Below are 21,275 nucleotides of genomic sequence, written 5' to 3' on the forward strand. Positions count from 1 at the left end.
GAAATACATTTAAGTTATGTTTGACTCTTACAAGGCATTTAAATTTTAGGTGGGTGAGCAGCTTTTAGGGTTTACCTCTTTTCCCCTGAAAATATATCACCCGATTCCCCTGAGTTACACGGTTTTTCACTGTGGCTAGTGGGGACATGAACTTTTTCCAACTCTGGGATAGAACAGCCTAGATTATTTCCTTGCTCTTCTGAGGGAAGTTCTTTCCCTTACCTCAGATACTTTCTTCACACATTTGCTCATCATTACTCAGCTATATATTGGTGGGGACCCTTTGTATATCCAGAGTTCTTTGAACAGCTCTCTCCTCTGGTACTGTGCTCTACAAACTTGCCACCTTCATAGCCCTGGGCTCCTGGTTCCATCTCAGTAAGAGAGACTGCTACTGGTTGGACTGTGAATTCTTCCTTCCGGTGTCACTCCCTGAAAACTCAGGCAGTTAAAGGGCTTACCTCATATATTTGCCTTTTTAGGGATCATTGTGCTGTGCTATCTGATCCATTACCTGAAAACTGTTTCATAGATTTTGTTCAGTTTGTTATTTTCATGTGGAAAAGTGAATTTGGTCCCTGTTACAACATCGTGTCCAAAAATGTAAACCCTCGATTCATGTATGAGTTGTATGAAAGTCATTACATTTTTTATTCTTGAAGTCTAAAAAAATAAGATTTCTTTTTTCCCTTTCATAAAGACTTAAGAGTATTAAGGATTAGGGCACCTTGGCTCAGTCCATTAAGCATTGATTTCAGCTCAAGATTCCGTGGTTCCTGGGATCAAGCCCTACATCGGGGTCCAGGCTCCAGAGCCTGCTTGGGTGTGTGTGTGTCTCTCTCTCTTTCTCTCTTCCCCCTCCTCCTCTCCCTCCCTCCCTTTCTCTCTCACCGCCCCCCCCCCAAATAAATAAGCATTTAAAAAATAAAGAATGTAAGGATTACCTCCAAAACTAATGGTCTCTTCTTGTTTCGATCTCGGTTGTTGTTTTTCTGTTTTAGCCTTACTTCTAACTTGATTTGTAATTTTATGTTAAATTGAAATACAGTTGTATCTGTTTATGTTTAGTTATGATTTATATGTTGCCCATATAAAAAACATTGGAGAAAATAGAAATTTGGTAGAACCAGGTTAAAAATAAATGAAATTTTGTTGAGAAACAGTAAGGAATAGAATGAGGTGAAGCCAAAATTCCAGTCTTTTGTTTTGATAGATTTCCTAGAGCCTACCAGAGATACAACTTTGAGCTGCTTAGAAGCTAGGGCAGAGATGGTTGTTAGTGGCCCCTTTACTTTTTATTTAGGAAGGACTATTAAAAATAGAAAACCCTTACCACTCTTGTACCAAGATATTTTAATCTTTTTCTGTATCTCAATCAAGTAAGTATTGCTATTAAACTTTCATTTGTTGGGGTGCTTGGCTGGCTAAGTTGGAAGAGCATGTGACTCTTGATCTCAGGGTCATGAATTTGAGCCCCACATTGGGTGTAGAAATTAATGGAAAAAAATAAGCATAAAAATTTTTTTCATTTGTTATTAGTAGGTTATTTTAATTAACAGAATTTAATTTCAGCTTATAAATGAAGGATATCTTTATCCCTTCCCACTTGTAAGATTGGCTGTACTAAGGTTGTATTCATCTTTTTATAACTTGTTGACTTGTTACTTTCTTCAGTCTTATCTGCATTTGATATAATTGCTTCATGGAAATTAAAACACTAACAGAATGATAAAAGATTTCTACCTTTTTTTATTTTTAAAGTTAAAAAATATTTTTAATTTAGAAAGAGGGAGAGCATAGGCAGGGGAGGGGCAGAGAGGAAGAGAGAGAACCCCAGGCAGGCTCCATGCTGACAGTGTGAGATCATGACCTGAGCTGAAAACGAAGAGTTGGGTGCTTAACCAGCTGAGCCACCCAGGTTCCCTGATTTCTACTTTTTCTATTTTATAAGTATTCTAAGAGAACTTTTTTTTTTTTTTAAGTTTGTTTATTTTGAGAGAATGCATGTGAGCAAGCAGGATTGGGGGAGGGACAGAGAGAGAGGGAGAGAAAGAATCCCAAGCATGCTTGGTGTAGTTGGCGCAGAGCTCAAACTCAAGAAGCACGAGATTATGACCTGAGCTGAAATCAAGAGCTGACAGTCAACCTTCTGAGCTACCCGGGTACCCCTAAGAGAACTTACATTTTTTAAAATTTGGAAATACTTTCCTTTTTTTCTTTTCTTTTTTTAATATTTATTTTTGAGAGAAAGAGAGTGCTAGTGGAGGAGGGGCAGAGAAAGGAGACACAGAATCCGAAGCAGGTTCCAGGCTCTGAGTTGTCAGCACAGAGCCTGATGCAGGGCTTTCAGCACAGAGCCTGATGCAGGGCTTGAACCCATGAACTGCAAGATCATGCCCTGAGTGGAAGTTGGACCCTTAGCAGACTGAGCCACCCAGCGGTGTGCCAGAGATATTTTCAAAATTACAGACGAGTTGCAAAAATAAAATATTACAAAGAACATTCCTTATCCTGATTAACTTAACATGTATTTTTTCATTGTTCTTTCTCTCTCTGTATTTGTGTATGTATACCCATATACTTGCATGCTTGATTTTTTTTTTTCTGGATATTTAAGTTACATATATCATGGCCTTTTATCCTTAAATACAGTGTGCATTTCCAAGTCAATTGTAGGTCCACATCATAGTAATCAAACTAGTAAATTTAACATTGTTGCAATGTTATTACCTAATCAGTTGTTTCAGTTTAGTTAGTTGACACCATACTGCCCTTTGTAACATTTTCTCCTCTTCTGGTACAGGATCCAGTCTGGAGTGAGGTATTTCATTTAGCTGTTATCTCTCTTTAGTCTCTTCTGAACTGGGGTATTTCCATAATCTTTGTCTTTTATGACATTGACACACCCTGATCCCTTTAAAAAATGGCATCTCATTTTGGTTTAATCTCAAGTTTATTCTTGATTGGATTCAGGTTATTCATTCAAGGTCCAGATACTGCTTAAGTGATGATATATTCTTTTCAGGGTGTCACATCTGGAGGATGTTCATTATGATCACCAAGACAAGGGCTTGTCTATTCTTCTACTGTATATAACTATTTTTTTCCTTGTAACTAAAAAGCAGTCTTTGAGGAGATACTTTAAGACTATTCAAATACCCTATCTTTCATTAGATTATATTTTTAGATTCAGTATACATGATGATTCTTTCATGATCCAGTGTTTATTACTATGCTGGTTGCAAAATAATCCCCATCTTTCATACTCCTCCACATCCAGCACTCTGCATGAGACCACACTTCTCCCTTTTTTTTCTTTTATTAGTATAGACTTATGAATCTCTCTTTTTTAATGGCTTATAATTCATTATTTATTTTGGAGCTAAATTTGTGCTCTTTGGACCTCTTAAAGCTGACTCTTTTGTGCCTGTAACATACCATATTTTATGAGCACTTCCTTATTTTTTTGACAGAACATGATGTTCCAGGTTCATCTTGTACCTCTGCTGTAGCCCTGGAATCAGGCCCATTCTCTAATGAGTCCCCATTCCCTATGGGCAATGCTATTAGAGACCAGGATCTGGGCACTAGATGTGCTCATTGCTTCATGCCTTTTAGCAGATGGCAGTAGAAAACATGCATATATATATGTTCACATGCACACATGTTTCTGCACATGCACATACCTGTTCTAGAAGTCATGAGTTCACACTGTCTTCAGTGTCTTAAGCTATCCGCATGGGATTCTTTCTTGCCTTCTCCTAACTTTGACTCCCAGCAACATCAACACATTGACTCAAACCTATAATACACCTCAAATAATTAGAGAATTGCTTTGTCCACTGTATTACAATAAGCCTAATGTGTTCAGGATTTTTATTTTAATTTTTGCAGTCCTGCACTTTACCACCCTATGCATGAAGCGAAGTACTGTGTTTGTAATTTGCTTTGATTAGTTCTGTCTGCCTGCCTCTTAGTCTTTCTGTTTTTTCTTCAGTGTGTTTGGTATTCATTTGAATTATGAGTAGGTTTATTTTTTCTGGCTTGCTTTCAGTTTTAAGTTTTTTCCCCTTCCATTCTTATTGATTTGTTTTTTGAGTATTTACAATGTTAACATGCTTCCAGAAGTCACAAATATACAAAAAGGTCAATTCAGTGAAGAGTCACTTCGTTGAGAAATGTTCCAGCCCATCACTGACCTTGTGTAGGGAACCAACTTCGTTGTTTTCCACTTTATCCTTTCCGTGTTTCCTATCTTATTCATCATTTAAAAGTAGGCTTCATTCCCAATATGGGGCTTGAACTCAACCCCGAGATAAAGAGATGCATGCTCTACCTACTGAGCCAGCCAGGCACCCCTGTGTTTCCTTTTTAAAAAATAAGCACAAATTTTCTTATTTTTCTTCCTTCTTATTTAAAAAGTAGCATCTGTATGTGCTCTTTTGTACTTTTTTAAGTTTACTAATAACTCTTGGAAATCACTCTGAGTGTATATAGTATATATAATTCTAATTTTTTTAAAGTTGGGTTTAGATTGTGGTTTTTTTCCTGATTCTTTGTCCGTTCTTACATGTTTACATCTCTTAATTGTTTATTTTTTAATGTTTATTTATTTTTGAGATAGTGGGTGAGCAGGGGAGGGGCAGGGAGAGAGAGAGAGAATCCCAAGCAGACTGCACTATTAGTGCAGAGCCTGATGTGGGATTGAACCCACAAACTGTGAGATCATGACCTTAGCTGAAATCAAGAGTTGTGCGTTTAACCAACTGAGCCACCCAGGCACCAGGTGCCCCTACTTACATCTTTTAAGTTGTAGTTATACATGTGTAGGTTATGTAGATACACAAATAGAGTGTTGGGAAAATTTTTTATATTTGATAAATCATTATAATTATTTGGTCCTAATTTCAGTTGAAGATTGTTCACATGTTTTAGGATTTAGCTTAGTTACTATAAAAGAAATCCCAAATAAATTTTTAAGTAGGTAGTGTACTTTTCTCCGTCCTAAGCTGTTTACCCTTGGACTATTTTCAAGTTGCTGTATTGTCAGAGTCAAGCTTCCTCTGTGGTAGTGTTCTGTCATCTCTATCCTATTAAATAGTATAGAAGGGATGGGAAGCTGTGAGGCAGCAATCCATTCCTAGAAGACCAGGACCCACAAGGCATACTGTACTTCTGTTCACTCATCGTTGACTAGGACTTAGGTATATGCCCACACAAGCAGCAAGAGATGTTGGAAAGTCAAGACAAGCATGTGTCCAGCTACATATTCTTTTTTTTAAAAGACATTTTTAAAATGTGTATTTATTTTTGAGAGAGTGTGTGCATGCTTGAGTGGGGGAGGGGCAGAGAGAGTGTGGAACAGAGGATTCTAAGTGGGTTCTGTGCTGCCAGCAGCGAGCCCAGTGCAGAGCTCAAACTCACAAGCTGTGAGATCATGACCTGAGCCAAAAGTTGGACACTTAACTGACTGAGCCATCCAGGTGCTCCTCTAACTATGTATTGTTGAAAAAGAAGGGGAAATGGATGTTTTCTAGCTAAATGTGTCTCATGGTATTTACACCTTCTCTTTTCATATTTTTAAATTTGATAATTCTCACCTTAATACAACTAGTCCATTATATACTTAATGGCATTTTTAGTTCTAAAACGTGATACCCTGGGGCACCTGGGTGGCTCAGTCGGTTAAACGTCCGACTTTGGTTCAGGTCATGGTCTCACGGTTTGTGGTTCAGGCCCCTCGTCGGGCTCTGTGCTGACAGCTAGCTCAGAGCCTGGAGCTTGTCTTCAGATTCTGTGTCTCCCTCTCTCTCTGACCCCCCCTGCTCTTGCTGTCTCTGTCTCTCTCTCAAAAATAAATAAAACATTTAAAGAACAAAAACAAAAAAAACCGTGATATCCTTGTTTCAGCTGATAATTTGATCGTGGCTCATTCTAGTATTTTTTATAGTTGTTGAATTGTAGGTTAAATTGTATTAGTTTTCATAAAGCTCCAAGGATTGAATTTATGCTTTGTTATCTGGATATTTTATGGTTCATGCTCAAATTATATTTCAATTCTAACGTGACAATAGTCTGCTTTTTAAAAGGATTTTACAAATATTGTTATTTGTTTTTTTTAAGTTCTTATTTATTTTTGAGAGCACACAGCAGGGGAGGGGCGGAGAGAGAGGGAGACAGGATCTAAAGTGGACTCTGTGCCGACAGCAGAGAGTCCGATAAGAGGCTCAAACTCATGAACCCTGAGATCCTGACCTGAGCTGAAGTCAGATGCTTAACCAACTGAGCCAGCCAGGCGCACCTCCCACCTCTTGTTTAGAGAGAGAGGCAGAGGGGGAGAGAGAATTTTTTTTTTTTTTTTAATTTATTTCTGAAAGAGAGCATGAGCAGGGGAGGGTCAGAGAGAAGGGAAGACACAGAATCTGAAACAGGCTCCAGGCTCTGAGTTAGTTATCAGCACAGAGCCGGACACGGGGCTCGAACCCACAAACTGTGAGATCGTGACCTGAGCCAAAGTTGGATGCTCAACCGACTGAGCCACCCAGGCACTCCGGGAGAGAGAATTCTAAGCAGGTTCTATGTTCAGTGTGGAATCTAATGTGGGGCTTAATCCCACAACCTCAGGATCATGACCTGAGCTGAAATCAAGAGTTGCATGCTCAACTGACTGAGACATCCAGGTGCCCCAACCATGGTCTGCTTTAATAAAGTCACTGCTACCAGTTACACTTTTGACATATGCTCAGCAAATAACTGAGAAGTAGTGTGCCTTGTTTTTCATAGGGTATTTCTTTAAAAGGCTTATTTATGGAGTTTAATTGTATGTATCCAGTAGAAAAGATTTTCAGCTCTACTTTCTCCCTTGTACCTGTGGATTATATTCTCTGCATAGCGCTCTGTATTAACCTATTATAAATGTCTTGTTCTTAGCAGTAAGAACAATATTTAATAAAATATGAAAATCTTTTTAAGGTTTTTTTTTTTTGTCATAGGGTGGAACAATTTGAGATTATGTAATTATGATTAAAGGAGAATTTTAAAAAGCTGAAGTTACCCTAATCTTTATAAACCTTTCTCCCTCAAACTCCCTCTGCTTCTATCACCCATCTTTTTAAAAATTCCTTAACATTTAAGGGGCTCCTGGGTGGCTCAATTGGTTGAGTGTCTGGCTTTGGCTCAGGTCATGATCTCCACAGTTCGTGAGTTTTGAGCCCCATGTGGGCTCTGTGCTGACAGCTCAGAGCCTGAAGCCTGCTTCGGATTCTGTGTCTCCCACTCTCTGGCCCTTCCCTGCTTAAAGTGTGTCTCCCCCCGCCCCCCCAAAATAAATAAACATTAAAAATTTTTTTTAAAACTCCTTAACATTTTTTTTTTAAAAGCCACTAAAATACCATGGGTGCATGTTTGTGTGCGTGCGCGCGCGCACACACACACACACACACACAGTTGTGTGTTGCAGCACTTGATTCTTTCAGAACTCACTTCATCGTACAGCATGCTGATTGAATTACTGGTTAGAGTGCGATTTTGTTCTCATGATATTCTTGTGTGGGTAAGGCTAGATGAATTCTAATCAGCTTACTATTTTTGTCCTCATTTAGTATATAGTCTTCTTTAAAACTCAAATAAATTTGGTACTGTTGTTTTAAAAAAATTCGTATGGTTTAACTGCTATTATCCAGATTTTTTCCCTTTTGGGAGCTATCTCAGTGAAGGATAGCATAATATTGTCATTTCTTCTTAGCTTTTGGTGACGGAATTCTTTCCTCTCCTTTGTAATTATGATTCAGTTAAGCCAATCTGTTAAGCATGGCCTTGGCCTTAAAATTGTGTAGACCCAGTTTTTATCCATTGTTCTCATAGAAACTGGGTTCTATCTCATGGATAAATGCTCCCATAGATCTGTTACTGGAATATTTTTCCCTTAGCTCACTAGTAGAGTGTTGTACTTAGGGTTCTTCTTGTTTGTCATGCCCCTGGAGAGTTAAATAGAATAGTCTGCGTTTATTTATTTATTTATTTTTAATGTTTTACTTATTTCTGAAAGAGGGAGAGAGAGAGCATGAGGAGGGAAGGTCAAAGAGAGAGAGAGACACAGAATCTGAAGCAGGCTCTAGGCTCTGAGCTAGATGTCAGCACAGAGCCTGATGCGGGCCCTGAACCCACGAACCGTGAGATCATGACCTGAGCTGAAGTTGGACACTTAACCAACTGAGATACCCAGGCGCCCCAGTATGTGTTTAAGATTACTAAAGTTGAACTATGCTAAAATGATTCCAAATCTTTAAAATGTTATAGTATTCTCAGGCTGCCTGGGTGGCTCAGTTGGTTAAAGGGCTGACTCTTGGTTTTGGCTTAGGTCATGATCTCACAGTTTGTGAGTTTGAGCCCAGCGTCAGTCTCTTTGTGGAGCCTGCTTGGAATTCTCTCTCTCTCTCCTTCTCTCTCTGCCCCTCCTCCCCTGTTCACTTTCTCTCACTCTCAAAATAAATAAATAAATGTAAAAAAGAAAAATAAAGGGATGCCTTGGTGGCTCAGTTGATTAAGCCTCCAACTTCAGATCAGGTCACGATCTCACAGTTTGTGAGTTCTAGCCCCATGTCAGGCTCTGTGCTGACAGCTCAGAGCCTGGAGCCTGCTTCAGATTCCGTCTCCTCTCTCTGCCCCTTCTCCATTCATGCTCTGTTCCTGTCTCTCAAAAATAAACATTTTAAAAACTTAAAAAAAATGTTAGAGTATTCCTTTTTTGTTATTGTTTATTTGTTGAGAGAGAGAGGGAGAACACAACTGGGGAAGGGGCAGAGAGAGAGAATCCCAAGCAGGCTCTGAGCTGTAAGTGTGAAGCCTGACATGAGGCTTGAAATCACAAGATTATGACTTGAGCTAAAACCAAGGGTCGGACACTTAACCCACTGAGCCACCAGGCACCCTGGTTTGAGTATTCTTAAGGAGCTTTCTTAATTATTTTGTAATATTCTCCTTAGTAGATTACAGAGCACACAGAACCCACAAATATTTTAACACAGCGAAAAGTTAAAAGAATTTGGTTAATGTGATATGTCTACGTTTTAAGCCAGAAAAACGTTAACAAGACTAAAGGTAAGCGTAGTATAGTGATGCAGTCAGAATGACCTAGTTAAAACTTCGCTAGGTTGCTGAATAATAAGGATGATTTTCATCTTTTATGAAAAGTTGATTGCTATGTGTTATTTTTGCAGGTACTATATATACACCATCACTTTCACTGAGTGACCTTAGCATGTGACATAGTATTTTTATGTAGTCTCTATCATAAACAGTTCACTTCGGTGCGTGCCCAGATTTTGATAGGAATTGCATTGAACCCATAGAACCCTGTGGGTAGTAAGGCCATTTTAACAATATTAAGTCTTACAATCCATGAACACAAGATACATTTCCATTTATTTGTGTCTTCCTTAATTTTTTTCAGCAATGTTTTGTACCTGTTAGTGTGTACAGTCTTTTGCTTCCTGCATTTATTCTTAAGGTTTCTTTTTCTCTTTTTTATGCTATTGTAAATGGGATTTTCTCATTTCCTTTTTGGATTTCGATTGTTCTTTGTTAATTGCTTAGAAATGCAACAGATTTTTGTATGTTGAGTTTGTATCATACAACTTAACTGAATATATTTATTAGTTCTAATGGTTTGGGGGTTTTTTTTGGTGGAATACAAGATGGTGTCATCTGTGAACAAATAAAATTGTACATCTTTTCTAATTTGGATATCTTATTTCTCTTTCCTAATAGCTTTTCTGGTATGTGTGTTAAATAGAATTGGCGAGAATGGCCATCCTTGCCTTAATACTAATCTTAAAGGAAAACTGCTTTCAGTTTTTTACTTTTGAGTATGTTACGTTTTGGGCTTTTAATATATGACCTTTATTATATTTAGGTAATTTTCTTACATGTCTAGTTTGTTGAGTGTTTTTATCATGAAAGGGTGTTCAATTTTCGCAAATGCTTTTTTTGCACCAAATTGTGATGATGGACAGAATTTTGTCCATTCTCTTAGTTTGATATATCACATTAGTTGATTTTCGTATTTTGAATTATCCTTGCATTCCCCTGGTAAATCCCACTTGGTCATGGTGTATGATCCTTTTAGTGTGCTGTGGCATTCTGTTTTCTAGCATTTTGTTGAGAGTTTTTCCATCTGTATTCATCAATGATATTATATTCAAAGACTTTTGAGATGAGTTAGAACAGTGTGTATCCCAGTCTGATTTTTATAATAGTAATACTTGCTGTGTTTTCATGTCAATTATTTCATTTGCTCATTGCAATTCTCTGTTAGATGAGTAGACCACATACTCCAGTGTTCTTTTGGAGATGCTAGACTCAGAATTACACATCATCACATAACTATTATCATTAATATTATTGATAATAGTTAATACAGAGCACATATTCTTTCAGGCACTCTTCTAAATGTTTTACATATTTTCATTTAATCCTCAGATGAGTGAAATGTTGAGTAACTAGTATTAGAGCTCCCTGTTCGTCTGGACTTTAATGTACACTCTCTGGTTCCTAAGTCTGCTTAGGTATATTACCACTCACAGTTAACTGAAAGGTGGTCTGTTGAATTTAGATTTGCCCTGCTGTCTTGTTACCTGTGAAACCAGAGACTTTATTATTATCCAGAAGATTATTATTGGAGATCAGTGTTTTTTAAAAAGAAGTATAGCGATTGGGCTTTGAGGTACCTGTTCTTTCCAAATGTGCTTTATCTTCCTGGGCTCATGACTACTTTCAGTATCAGAAGTTGCTTAAATGAAGAATCTAACAGCTAGTAGGCATATGGATTATATAGCTGATACTTGAGAGAAAAACAGCAAGGAATAGAGAGCTAAATTTTAAATATTATGCTGAGTCTGCTCTATGTGGTTGTACCTCAGTAGGCCTGATTAAATCACTGCTAGAGTGCACAAATTGCTTTAGAATACTAATGCATCCTCACTTTATGCAGGCCGGTGTATAAGAATAATGGGTTTATATACATATTACAGGTGAGAGACTTCATGTAAGTTTCAAAGTAAGATTCATTTTAGTATTAAGATTTTTTTTTTAGCACATATAATATGCAAATCAATTTAAACTTCATCTTTTAATAAACCAGTTCTTATAGAGCTTACACTGTTAACCTTGATGTCACAACATGGTTGTTTTAAAAGATATTATTTGAAAAAAGATAACTTTGATGCTTGATTCCAGTGATGTTATTTCACTGCAGCTAGTAAGGGAAGAAGGTTATTTTTTTAATGTAAATCTGGCCTATCTTGAAGGATGTTTCCCAACTTGTACTCATTTTTTTTTAAGTTTGTCTATTTAGAGAGCACGAGGAAGTGCCAGCTGGGGAGAGACAGAGAGAGAGAGAATCCCAAGCAGGCTCTGCACTGTCACCACAGAGCCTGACATGGGGCTCAAACCCACAAAATCATGAGATCATGACTTGAACACTGAAATCAAGAGTCAGGTGCTTAACCAACTGAGCCACCCAGGCACCTTCCAACCTGTACTTTTATTTTTTGTATGTAGTACTGAAAGTGTGAGTTACTATACTCTTATTAAAAGAAAATCTCCAAGGAGATAAAACATTTATTTGACAATTAAAGGACAAACTTTAACATAACTTCTGTAAAGAATGGAAAAAATGTTCTTAGCTTCTGTTTAATCAATCTCCTTTTGAAAGTGAAGATTTTTGTGCTTTTTATACAGATTTAATTCTTTGGATTTGGTTATAGGGATTCATGGTTCTTTATTCTCAATTCTGAAATTCAGAATGCTAAAATTGAAAATTATTTTCCGTAAGTTTATATTAAATTGATTTGCCAGCACGCTAAGCTCGACTGAAGTGGAACATGCTTGTTTATATCTTCATCCCACTTCATGTGAATATGCAGACATTTTGCTGCAGAAATCATATATGTATCACACAGTACTGCTTTAGATTCCACTGTGTTATGTAATATATGGTATAGATTCCATAACTACTTTTTTAAATTTTGAAAACGTCTCAGGAATGGTACTTATCAGGCCCCCATAGTTTCACTTACATATGAATATATGGACTTTTATTACTTTTCATAAGCTGCCGTATTTCCATCATTGGAAGAATATGGATTGTGAATCAGTGGTAGGGGGAATAAAGTATATGTTAAATAGACTGTATTGATTAGTAAGTTAGTACACGATTGGTAATGGTTGCCCACAGCACTAATTGTGGATTTTGTGGCTGCGTACCACCGTGGCTCCGTAGACACGGAAGCACGGTGTGACTGCAAGCCAGGTGTTGTCTGTCTTGCTTTGTCTGGGATATATGTTTATGTATTTAAGGTATTCTTTGAATTTTTATTTATTAAATGAGGTACTTTTATAATGATGCAAACTAAGGAAACAGGCGATCATTTTCTCCTCCTTCTAGTCTCCTACGAAAGCTGTATATAATGCCAGACATTGGAACCATCCAGACTCGGAAGAGCTGCCTGGACCACCAATAGTAAAACCTCAGAGTGCCACAGTAAGTCAACTGTACATTTTATTTCATCTTTGTTTAATAGATTATAAATTAAACTGTCTTTATTCACGGTTTGAAAATCTTTGACTTCAACAGTTTATTTTGGACTTCCTCACTAAAATTGAGTGTCTTCAGTTTAATCATTGGAGAAGTGAGGATTATGGACAGGGTAATAGAATTTCTGGTGCTCCTAGTTTATAGATAAGAGCCTTAAAAAATATTGGACTACTTTTTACCCTTGACCCACATCTTTTGGAATTATTGTATTTAGTGTTTTAAGGGTAAATTATTCCATATTTGAATTTTGTAATTAGCTATTAGAGCTATATTATAAATTACATCCTGCATAGATCTTAGAGTAGCTTTGAGTAGTTCATTTATTTTTCAGAGAACTTTGTCCTTCATTCCAGTACTAACTTTCAATTCAAATCATATATGAAAAAGATTCTTATCAAATTATATTCTTCAGAATAATTGAAGGACCATAGATTAATACTTCTAGGTTAATGGTAATACGTTAGTCATCTGGAGCTATCAAAGGATGAATTCAAAAAAGTTAGGGATAGAGATTTCTGTATGTACAGTTCCCTGTCTCCTTAAGTTGAATATATTCAACTTTGTTTACTAGTATAAAATCATCATTGTGTCTATTAAGAATTATATACCAGCCTTTTATTATGACTATTTATTTATACCGTAAATTGCAGATTCTTATACTTTAAAAGTTCTTTTGCTATCTGTTATAGTTTTCTTGTCCCTTTCCTAGTTTTTTTATCAGTGCTATTTATGTATGTAATTGTGGTTCTTTATCCCTTCTGATGGTCCTGGGGACAAATAACAAATTGTTTATGAAATCTGATCTTTAAAAAGACCAGAAGGAATTCCCAAATGGTTCTTTTGTGAGTCTTACCTAGTAGTGCATGAAATTTTGAAGTAGCCCATAATGACCTTTCAGAGGCTTTTTCCCACTTTTTTTTTTTTTAAACAAATTTACTAGGTAGATGAGTTGTTACTATTTTTCTATACTTATTTAGAACAATAATTTAATACCTTTATTAATAGGTGAGGCTGTCTTCAAAGGAACCAAATCAAAAAGATGATGGAGTTTTTAAGGCTCCTGCACCACCACCCAAAGTGATAAAAACTGTGACAATACCTACTCAGCCCTACCAAGAAATAGTTACTGCACTGAAATGCAGAAAAGAAGACAAAGAAGTAAGCAGCTATATACAGTTGTACTGCACGTGGATAGATTTTTGAATGTAACATTTAGCCTTTTAATGTCTTCAACAGATATCCACGAACTTCTCTTTTCCTAGTACTACCAATGATTTTAAAACATTTCTTTTAGTTGCCGTATAATGAACTGTTTTTTATACTTTTAAATGAAGTACAGCAAGCCTGTAGATTTAAGCATGCCAGTTCATGGTTATAAAAGAGGTGGACTTATTTTTTCTTGGCAGTTATATACAGTTGTTCAGCATGTGAAGCACTTCAACGATGTGGTGGAATTTGGTGAAAATCAAGAGTTCACAGACGACATTGAGTACCTGTTAAGTGGCTTAAAGAGCACTCAGCCTCTAAACACACGTTGCCTTAGGTAAGATCATATTTTTATATTTGATAATTGTGTGCATGCTATATCTAATTAAAATTCTTAAGCTGAGTAGAGCCAAACGTTTATGAGTTTGTTGTCATGAATGTATTGTATAGCCAGTGATGTTAGAATGTGATTGATTTCTACATGGACAAAGGAAAATTGGATGATTGTAGCCATTTAGCATAGTAGAGGCTTCAGTTTACACATGTTTAAAAGAAGTGTTACAATAAAAAATCTTTTAAGTTATTTTTCAGCCTCAAGTTTTAGACAAGTGATAAATTTGTTTTCAGCATGTTTTGATTTGGATAATCGTTTGTGTACTATAAAAGGTTGAATATCTTAATTTGGTTGATTTATCCAGTCAATTGGAATGTATCCAATCAAACATTATCTATAGTCTTATATATCAAAAGTGTTATGAAAGGTAGCTGAGACCTTTTGGCTTTTAATGGTGGTAGTAGTGGAAGGAATACACCAAAGACTACCACGTGTTAGTAATATTTTTTTAATCTAGCACCCCTCATCACGTACTGTGCATCAACAGATTTTTAATAATTCAGTTTGCCCATGTGTTTTATATTGTGATCCCTGTGGGTGGTGCTTTGACACCCCACACCTCTCCCCATTTGCTTGTTTTGGGTTTATGCAAACAAAAACGTAATGCACTTGCTATTTTCAGTCCCCCTAACCTAGTCTGTTTTCTCCTAGTGTTATTAGCTTGGCTACTAAATGTGCCATGCCCAGTTTTCGAATGCACCTGAGAGCACATGGAATGGTAGCAATGGTTTTTAAAACCTTGGATGATTCCCAGCACCACCAGGTATTTTTAAGTTTCTGGGATTAGGAAGCATTATTTTAAAATATAAGTCTATTTAGCTATTGAAAAATATCTTCATTGGTTATTCATATATGAGTGTTTCCTAATTATGGGTTCAGTTAGTTTTATTTGCTAAATATATAGAGCTTAATGCTAAAAGTTTTTGCTTAATATATTATTTAAGGATGTTTTCTCATGACCCTCTTTTCTCTAATTTATACTATTAAAACATTAGTCCGATACTATACCTAACATACTATACTGAATATTTAATTCTGTAAGCATTGATTCCCTCTAATCATAAGATGCTGAAAAATCTTTAATTACTGTTTGATATTAAAAGCATGAGAAAAACAGTTTGAAAGTAAAAACATTTTTTTTAGACGTTTTGTTTGGATGTTGATTCTAGTTCTAGCCCATTGTGAAAAGAAATAATTTCTCATTTTCATTATGACTTTTGACACTATCTCTTAAAAATTAAGCATATGTAATAAAAGTCAGGTTTTTCAAGTTAGAAAAAAAACACTAATCATTATCCATAGTGGTGTTTTGAGATCACTTTATTATATTTTTGCTCAAGGAAATTATGTTCTAAATGCAGATTAGGTGACATAGTCTGATATTGAATTTTCTGAAACTGAAAGCACTATACTTAACCCTGAGTTGAGATAACTCCATTGCCAAGTAGTAGCAGATATAGAACAATGAGGGAGAAGAGAAGAGAACTAAGAATTAATTTGCTTTGTTACACAGTTAGGAGAGCACCAAGGCATTAGTGTGTACTCTTGGGGGCAGTGGATTTCCCAAGGCCTATACTGTGACATCCTAATTTCCAAAAATAATTTGCTCTGTAAGCATTTAATTAGTCACCTAGTCAGAAATTTTTCTACTATGAGAGATTCAAAGTTTAAATCTTTAGATAATTATGTTTCTTTATGTATGAAATAAGTATAAGTACAAAATACTCCAAATGTTAAGAGTATCCCAACATAGACCATTTTGTTGTATTAATGAGTACCTAAAATATATTACCTCAGTACTCTGGATTTTAGTATCTGTTTTAAGCAGAGTATGCTAACTACCTGATCTAAATGATTTTGAGGGCACATAATATTAATGTAAAAACATTTTTTTTAGGGGCACCTCGGTGGCTCAGTCGGTTAAGTGTCTGACTTCAGCTCAGGTCATGATCTCACCATTCATGGGTTTGAGCCTTGCATCAGGCTCTGTGCTGACAGCTCAGAGCCTGGAGCCTGCTTCGGATTCTGTGTCTCCCTCTCTCTCTGACCCTCCTCTACGCATGCTGTCTCTTTCTCTTTCTCTTTCTCAAGAGTAAATAAAACACTTAAAAATGAAAAAAGAAAAAAAAATTTTTTTAATGTTTATTAATTTTTGAGAGGGAGAGTGCAAGTGGAGGAGAGGGCAGAGAGAGGGAGAGGGAGACACATAAACTGAAGCAGGCTCCAGACTTTGAGCTATCAACACAGAGCTCGATGCAAGGCCCAAACCCATAAACTGTGAGATCATGACCTGAGCCCAAGTCAGACACTTAACCCCTTAACCACCCAGGCGTCCCCTGCTTGATTTATTATAAAGAAATGAGTCTAAATATGTTTATTTGAGCATCTTAGCTTTATATTATTGACTCAAACTCAGCTGTGTTTATTTTGTAGAAAAAAAAATACCTAAGTGATACAGATTTTTAAAACATGTTCTTGATTTAAAATTGAAATTCAACTTTATCAACTATATCATAAAGTGAAGTATCATATAAAAACAGGATTGTGTGTGTGTGTGTGTGTGTGTGTGTGTGTGTGTGTGTATTTAGCTGGAAAAAAATGATCTGTGAACTCTTTAGCACAGAATGGCTAAAGAAATATGTATTCCACTTGATGTTTTTCTAGTTTGGGAGCATTCATGTAGAGAAGGTTGATAGGAAAATTTTAAGTTAGACTTTTCTTCGTTTAATTCATATTTTCCTAGAGTATTTTAAGGGGGCAGTTTTCACTGAGTAAAACATTTTTAAGGCTTCCAGAAAATCTCAAAACAGTCTTAGAAACTGAAATTGTCACTAGTTACATACATTAACCTTTCTTTTTGTCTGTTGAAGAATCTGTCCCTTTGTACAGCTGCCCTCATGTACATATTGAGTAGAGATCGTTTGAACATGGATCTTGATAGAGCTAGCTTAGATCTAATGATTCGACTTCTGGAACTGGAACAAGATGCTTCTTCAGCTAAGCTACTGAATGAAAAGGACATGAATAAAATCAAAGAAAAAATTCGAAGACTCTGTGAAACTGTCCACAACAAGCATCTTGATCTAGAAAATATAACGGTAGGTTTTCTTCCTTCCTTATAAAATGAAAATTATTTTCAAAAAGTTTTAAATTAGTCACAGCAGGGATGTGACTTTGGACAGATCATTTAATCTCCTGGTCAACAATTGGGCAAAATCTTTCTTGTAAGGTTTAGCTCAGAGCATAATTCTTTTCCCCGCCTAAACTAGCCCATCTGCATTTAGGTTTTTTTGCCAGTAAACTTTGTTGCATTTTGTCTGTCCTTTAGTCTTCCTTGTTTTTTGTTTTGTTTTGTTTCTTTTTGAGTGTAATAACTGTATTTAGGATATTAGGAATTTGAATTCTTATTCTCTGTGGGTTTCAGAAAGAAAGATTCAGAGGAATTTCAGGGGCCATTTAAATGAGCATTCACATATTCCAGAGTATGCCAAGGTGTCTGGTTAACTCCTCAAGGGCCCAAGACTCAGAAGGAAGTTTCCTAGGCACCTGCCTTCCCTGGAGCAATGTCTGTCATAATTGGGGTCATGGCCTGTAACCCTTAGTCTCAACACAACTCCTGAAGTTTAAAATGACTGTGTTGCTTCTGGTTGATACCAGTTCTCCTTTCCTTTCGCTTTTTTGCTTGTAGAATCAGTAGTTTCCATACCATAGGCTACTAGATCAGTAGAAGATAATTGGCCTTGTCATTTTGAAAAAAGATTATTTGTTTATATATAATCTGACTTTGAGATATTTCCAACATCAAGACTGTATTAGCATTGTTTTTTTCTACTGCCTACTAAACTGAAGACTGCAGCATTTGCCTCAAACATTACAGAATGCTTTATGCTATTCAGATATGATTTAGGGGTAGTGCTCTGTGATTTGTATAAAGTGGGGTTTGAGAAGAAAGCAGGTTAACATTAAAGGACAAGATAATAGAATTGAGTGTATTCAGTACTTAGTAAAGTTGGAAAAATAAGCTGTTATGCTCAGGTAGTGGATAAAGATCCCTGTACCTTACCATACTGTTTGTATACTACATTAAAATATATTTGTAATTTTTATTTTCCTTTAGCCTTTTGCAACACATACAAATTTTTTAATGATATGAAAATTGAGATTTTTATTTTCTGCATCGTTGAATAAATGTATCTTTTTTGTGGGGGTTTTCCATATTCAACATTTAGATTCTTTCTAGGCTTTTGCTGTTAAATAGCATGGTGATAAACTTGTTCCTTGAAATTTCTCTATGGTTGGTTGAATTTACTAGGATGGTAAATAGCAGTATAATAACCTTCGTATTTTGTATTAAATAATGTATTTACATGGTTAAAACCAGAACACAGTTGCTAATTTTAGGATGCCTCTTTTTCTTCCCAAGTTCAGCTATACTTGAATATTGAATTTGTTTTAAATTGTACAGTAGACTGTTTTGTACAGGACTGTCCCCATGCACATTAGTTTTGATTTTTTATTCCTTAAAATACATTTCCTATTCTTGATGTACCATGAGAAGATAATTTAAAATATAGTATGTTTTCAGATATAATTCACATAGCTGAGAGCTAACAATTGCTGATTGGTATTCTGATTAATGATTTGACTGTGCTTTAAATCTTTGAGGACTATTCCAGTTTTCATATAAAATATTTGATTTATAGACTGTTTTTAATGAACATAGCTTAACATATCAAACATATCCTTTTTATGTTGATAGAGATAAAGCCCCTTTTAGCATAAAAACGAGATTTTTATGCTATATATTGACATCAAATTACTATTCCTTTTCTTCTCTAACAAAGAAAGCCTCATTAGGCTTCACCTTATTACTGCTATGACTTGAGGTAATATACCTGAACTGATCTCATTAAATTACTCTTTCAGGGACTTAGAATGAGATTTGAGCAAAATGGAATCTGTTTTTGTAGTGACAACTTCTCTATATTTGTCACCTTGGATATCAACCTTGTTTTTTTAATGAATAGACTAAAATATTCTAGATCTCCTCTAAGTCTGTAATACTAATAACATTTTTGCTGGTAAGCTCTGTTTTTTCCATTTCTAAATATTTATGTTCAGTTCCAAATAGGCTGGGAGGACTTAATATTAACTTGTATCTTTGAAAGGAAAGACGCTTTGGAAAGGAAAACCATGTCTTATCAGCTTTGCTAATTTTGTTATGCTGAAGTTCCTTATTTTAGCAGGAGCCAGTTTGGTTTTTTTGGGGGTGGGGTGGCTGTATGCTTTTAAAAAGAAAGATAATAAGAAAGAAAAATAATAATTAAAAGCACTCTAAAAGAAGAACTCTAGTCTGGTTGTAAATATGACTTTACTATTCTGTGCTTCCCATAGTGATGGTCCTCAATCATTATTTACATGTAATTTTGTCATGATAGACACATGGTGTGTATCCAGCCTGCTAACTCTGCATGTCAAGTTCAAAACTAGTGAATCTGAAACCATAAAAGTAAAAGGCGAAAGATTTGTACGATCTGAATAGAATACCAGAGTATTGAAACTGTAAAATTAACAGGATTTTTATTCAGAATAGATAAGAAAATATATAGAATAAATTAAAAAAACCAAGCAACTTTGCAAGGAATAAAGAATAATTGACAGAGACTCACAGTAGAGGAAATACAGTTAGCTTATAAATATATGAAAAAAATGTACACGTTTACTGTAGTTAGAAAAATTCAAACCAAAGCAATAAGATACCGTTTTTTACCCTTTGGCAAAAAATTTAAAGTGCTAGTGCTTTTGAGGATTCGAAAGCAAGGTATACTGATACACTTATACTTTGTTCCTGGAGTTAAATGTTACAGCCTTTGTGGTAAAGTATTCCAATATAGTGAATTACAGTTAATACATATGCACTTTGATTCAGTAGTCCTATCGTTCTGTCTTTCTGCCTCTGTTCTATAGAAGTAATAGTATCAGCGTTTATTTTATTGTATTGACAAATGATAGACTTTTTTTTTTCTTTTAAGTGAGCTCTGTGCCTAATGTGGGGCCCTAACTCACAACCCTGAGATTGAGAGCCACATGTTCCATGGCCTGAGCCAGCCAAGGGTCTACAGACTTTTTTTTTTTTTTTTTAATATTTATTTCTAGGAGAGAGAGAGAGAGAGAGAGAGACAGTGTGAGCAGGGGAGGGTCAGAGAGAGAGGGAGACACAGCCTCCGAAACAGGCTCCAGGCTCTGAGCTGGCAGTCAGCACAGAGCCCGACACGGGGCTCGAACCCACTAACCGCGAGATCATGACCTAAGCGAAAGTCGGACACTTAACCGACTAAGCCACCCAGGCGCCCCATTCTTTTTTTTTTTTTTTTTTTTTTTTTAAGTTTATTTATTTGTTTTGAGAGAGAGATAAAGAGAGATCTGGAGCAGGGGAGTGGCAGAGAAAGGGAGACACAGAGTATCCCAAGCAGGCTCCATGCTGTCAATGTGAACCTGATGCAGGGCTCAAACCCACGAACTGCAGGATTATGACCTGAGCCAAAACCTTAAGTTGGATGCTTAACCGACTGAGCCACCCAGGTGCTCCCTGATTTTAATAAGGGGTTTTTCCTCTGTGAAAACAAGCCACTGTTTTAAAGTGTTTCTTCAGCTTAGACTATTCTGATAAAAATTGGTTCAGATTTACTTATGAAAGCACTTAGTGTTATAAAAAATACTATGGACTGGTAGCATGCAGTGAACTCTTCTAAAGTAAAACACTGTAGTGTTGCCTCGGAAATCTCGCCAAGATTCAATATTCACTAATGATGCCTCTGATTTTTAGACTGGGCATTTAGCTATGGAGACCTTGCTGTCCCTTACTTCTAAACGAGCAGGAGACTGGTTTAAAGAAGAACTCCGGCTTTTGGGTGGTCTGGATCATATTGTAGATAAAGGTATGACATTAACATGTATAACATTTTTATATGTCATTTAAAGCCTGAAGAAAATATTCTATTTATACTTCAAAAGATAATGGCATCAGTTTAAAAATGTCACTTTTTTAAAAAAGATACATATATATCTAAATGTTTATTT

The 21,275-nt window shown here is 36.0% G+C and overlaps 1 protein-coding gene across 3 annotated transcripts in view; it reads left to right on the forward strand.

Moving 5' to 3' along the window:
- The window catches only part of WAPL (WAPL cohesin release factor), an 88,649-nt gene that overhangs the window by 48,116 nt on the left and 19,258 nt on the right, over window positions 1-21,275 (forward strand). For all 3 annotated transcript variants that reach the window (XM_039233698.1, XM_039233699.1, XM_039233700.1), the window contains exons 5-10: window positions 12,446-12,541; window positions 13,601-13,753; window positions 14,002-14,138; window positions 14,847-14,958; window positions 17,066-17,293; window positions 21,022-21,133. In XM_039233698.1, the coding sequence (XP_039089629.1) occupies window positions 12,446-12,541; window positions 13,601-13,753; window positions 14,002-14,138; window positions 14,847-14,958; window positions 17,066-17,293; window positions 21,022-21,133 (838 nt within the window). The remainder of the gene's footprint in view (window positions 1-12,445; window positions 12,542-13,600; window positions 13,754-14,001; window positions 14,139-14,846; window positions 14,959-17,065; window positions 17,294-21,021; window positions 21,134-21,275) is intronic.

This window comes from Hyaena hyaena, unplaced genomic scaffold (genome assembly GCF_003009895.1).
Source record: "Hyaena hyaena isolate Hyena2069 unplaced genomic scaffold, ASM300989v1 scaffold_78, whole genome shotgun sequence".
NCBI classification, from domain to species: domain Eukaryota; kingdom Metazoa; phylum Chordata; class Mammalia; order Carnivora; family Hyaenidae; genus Hyaena; species Hyaena hyaena.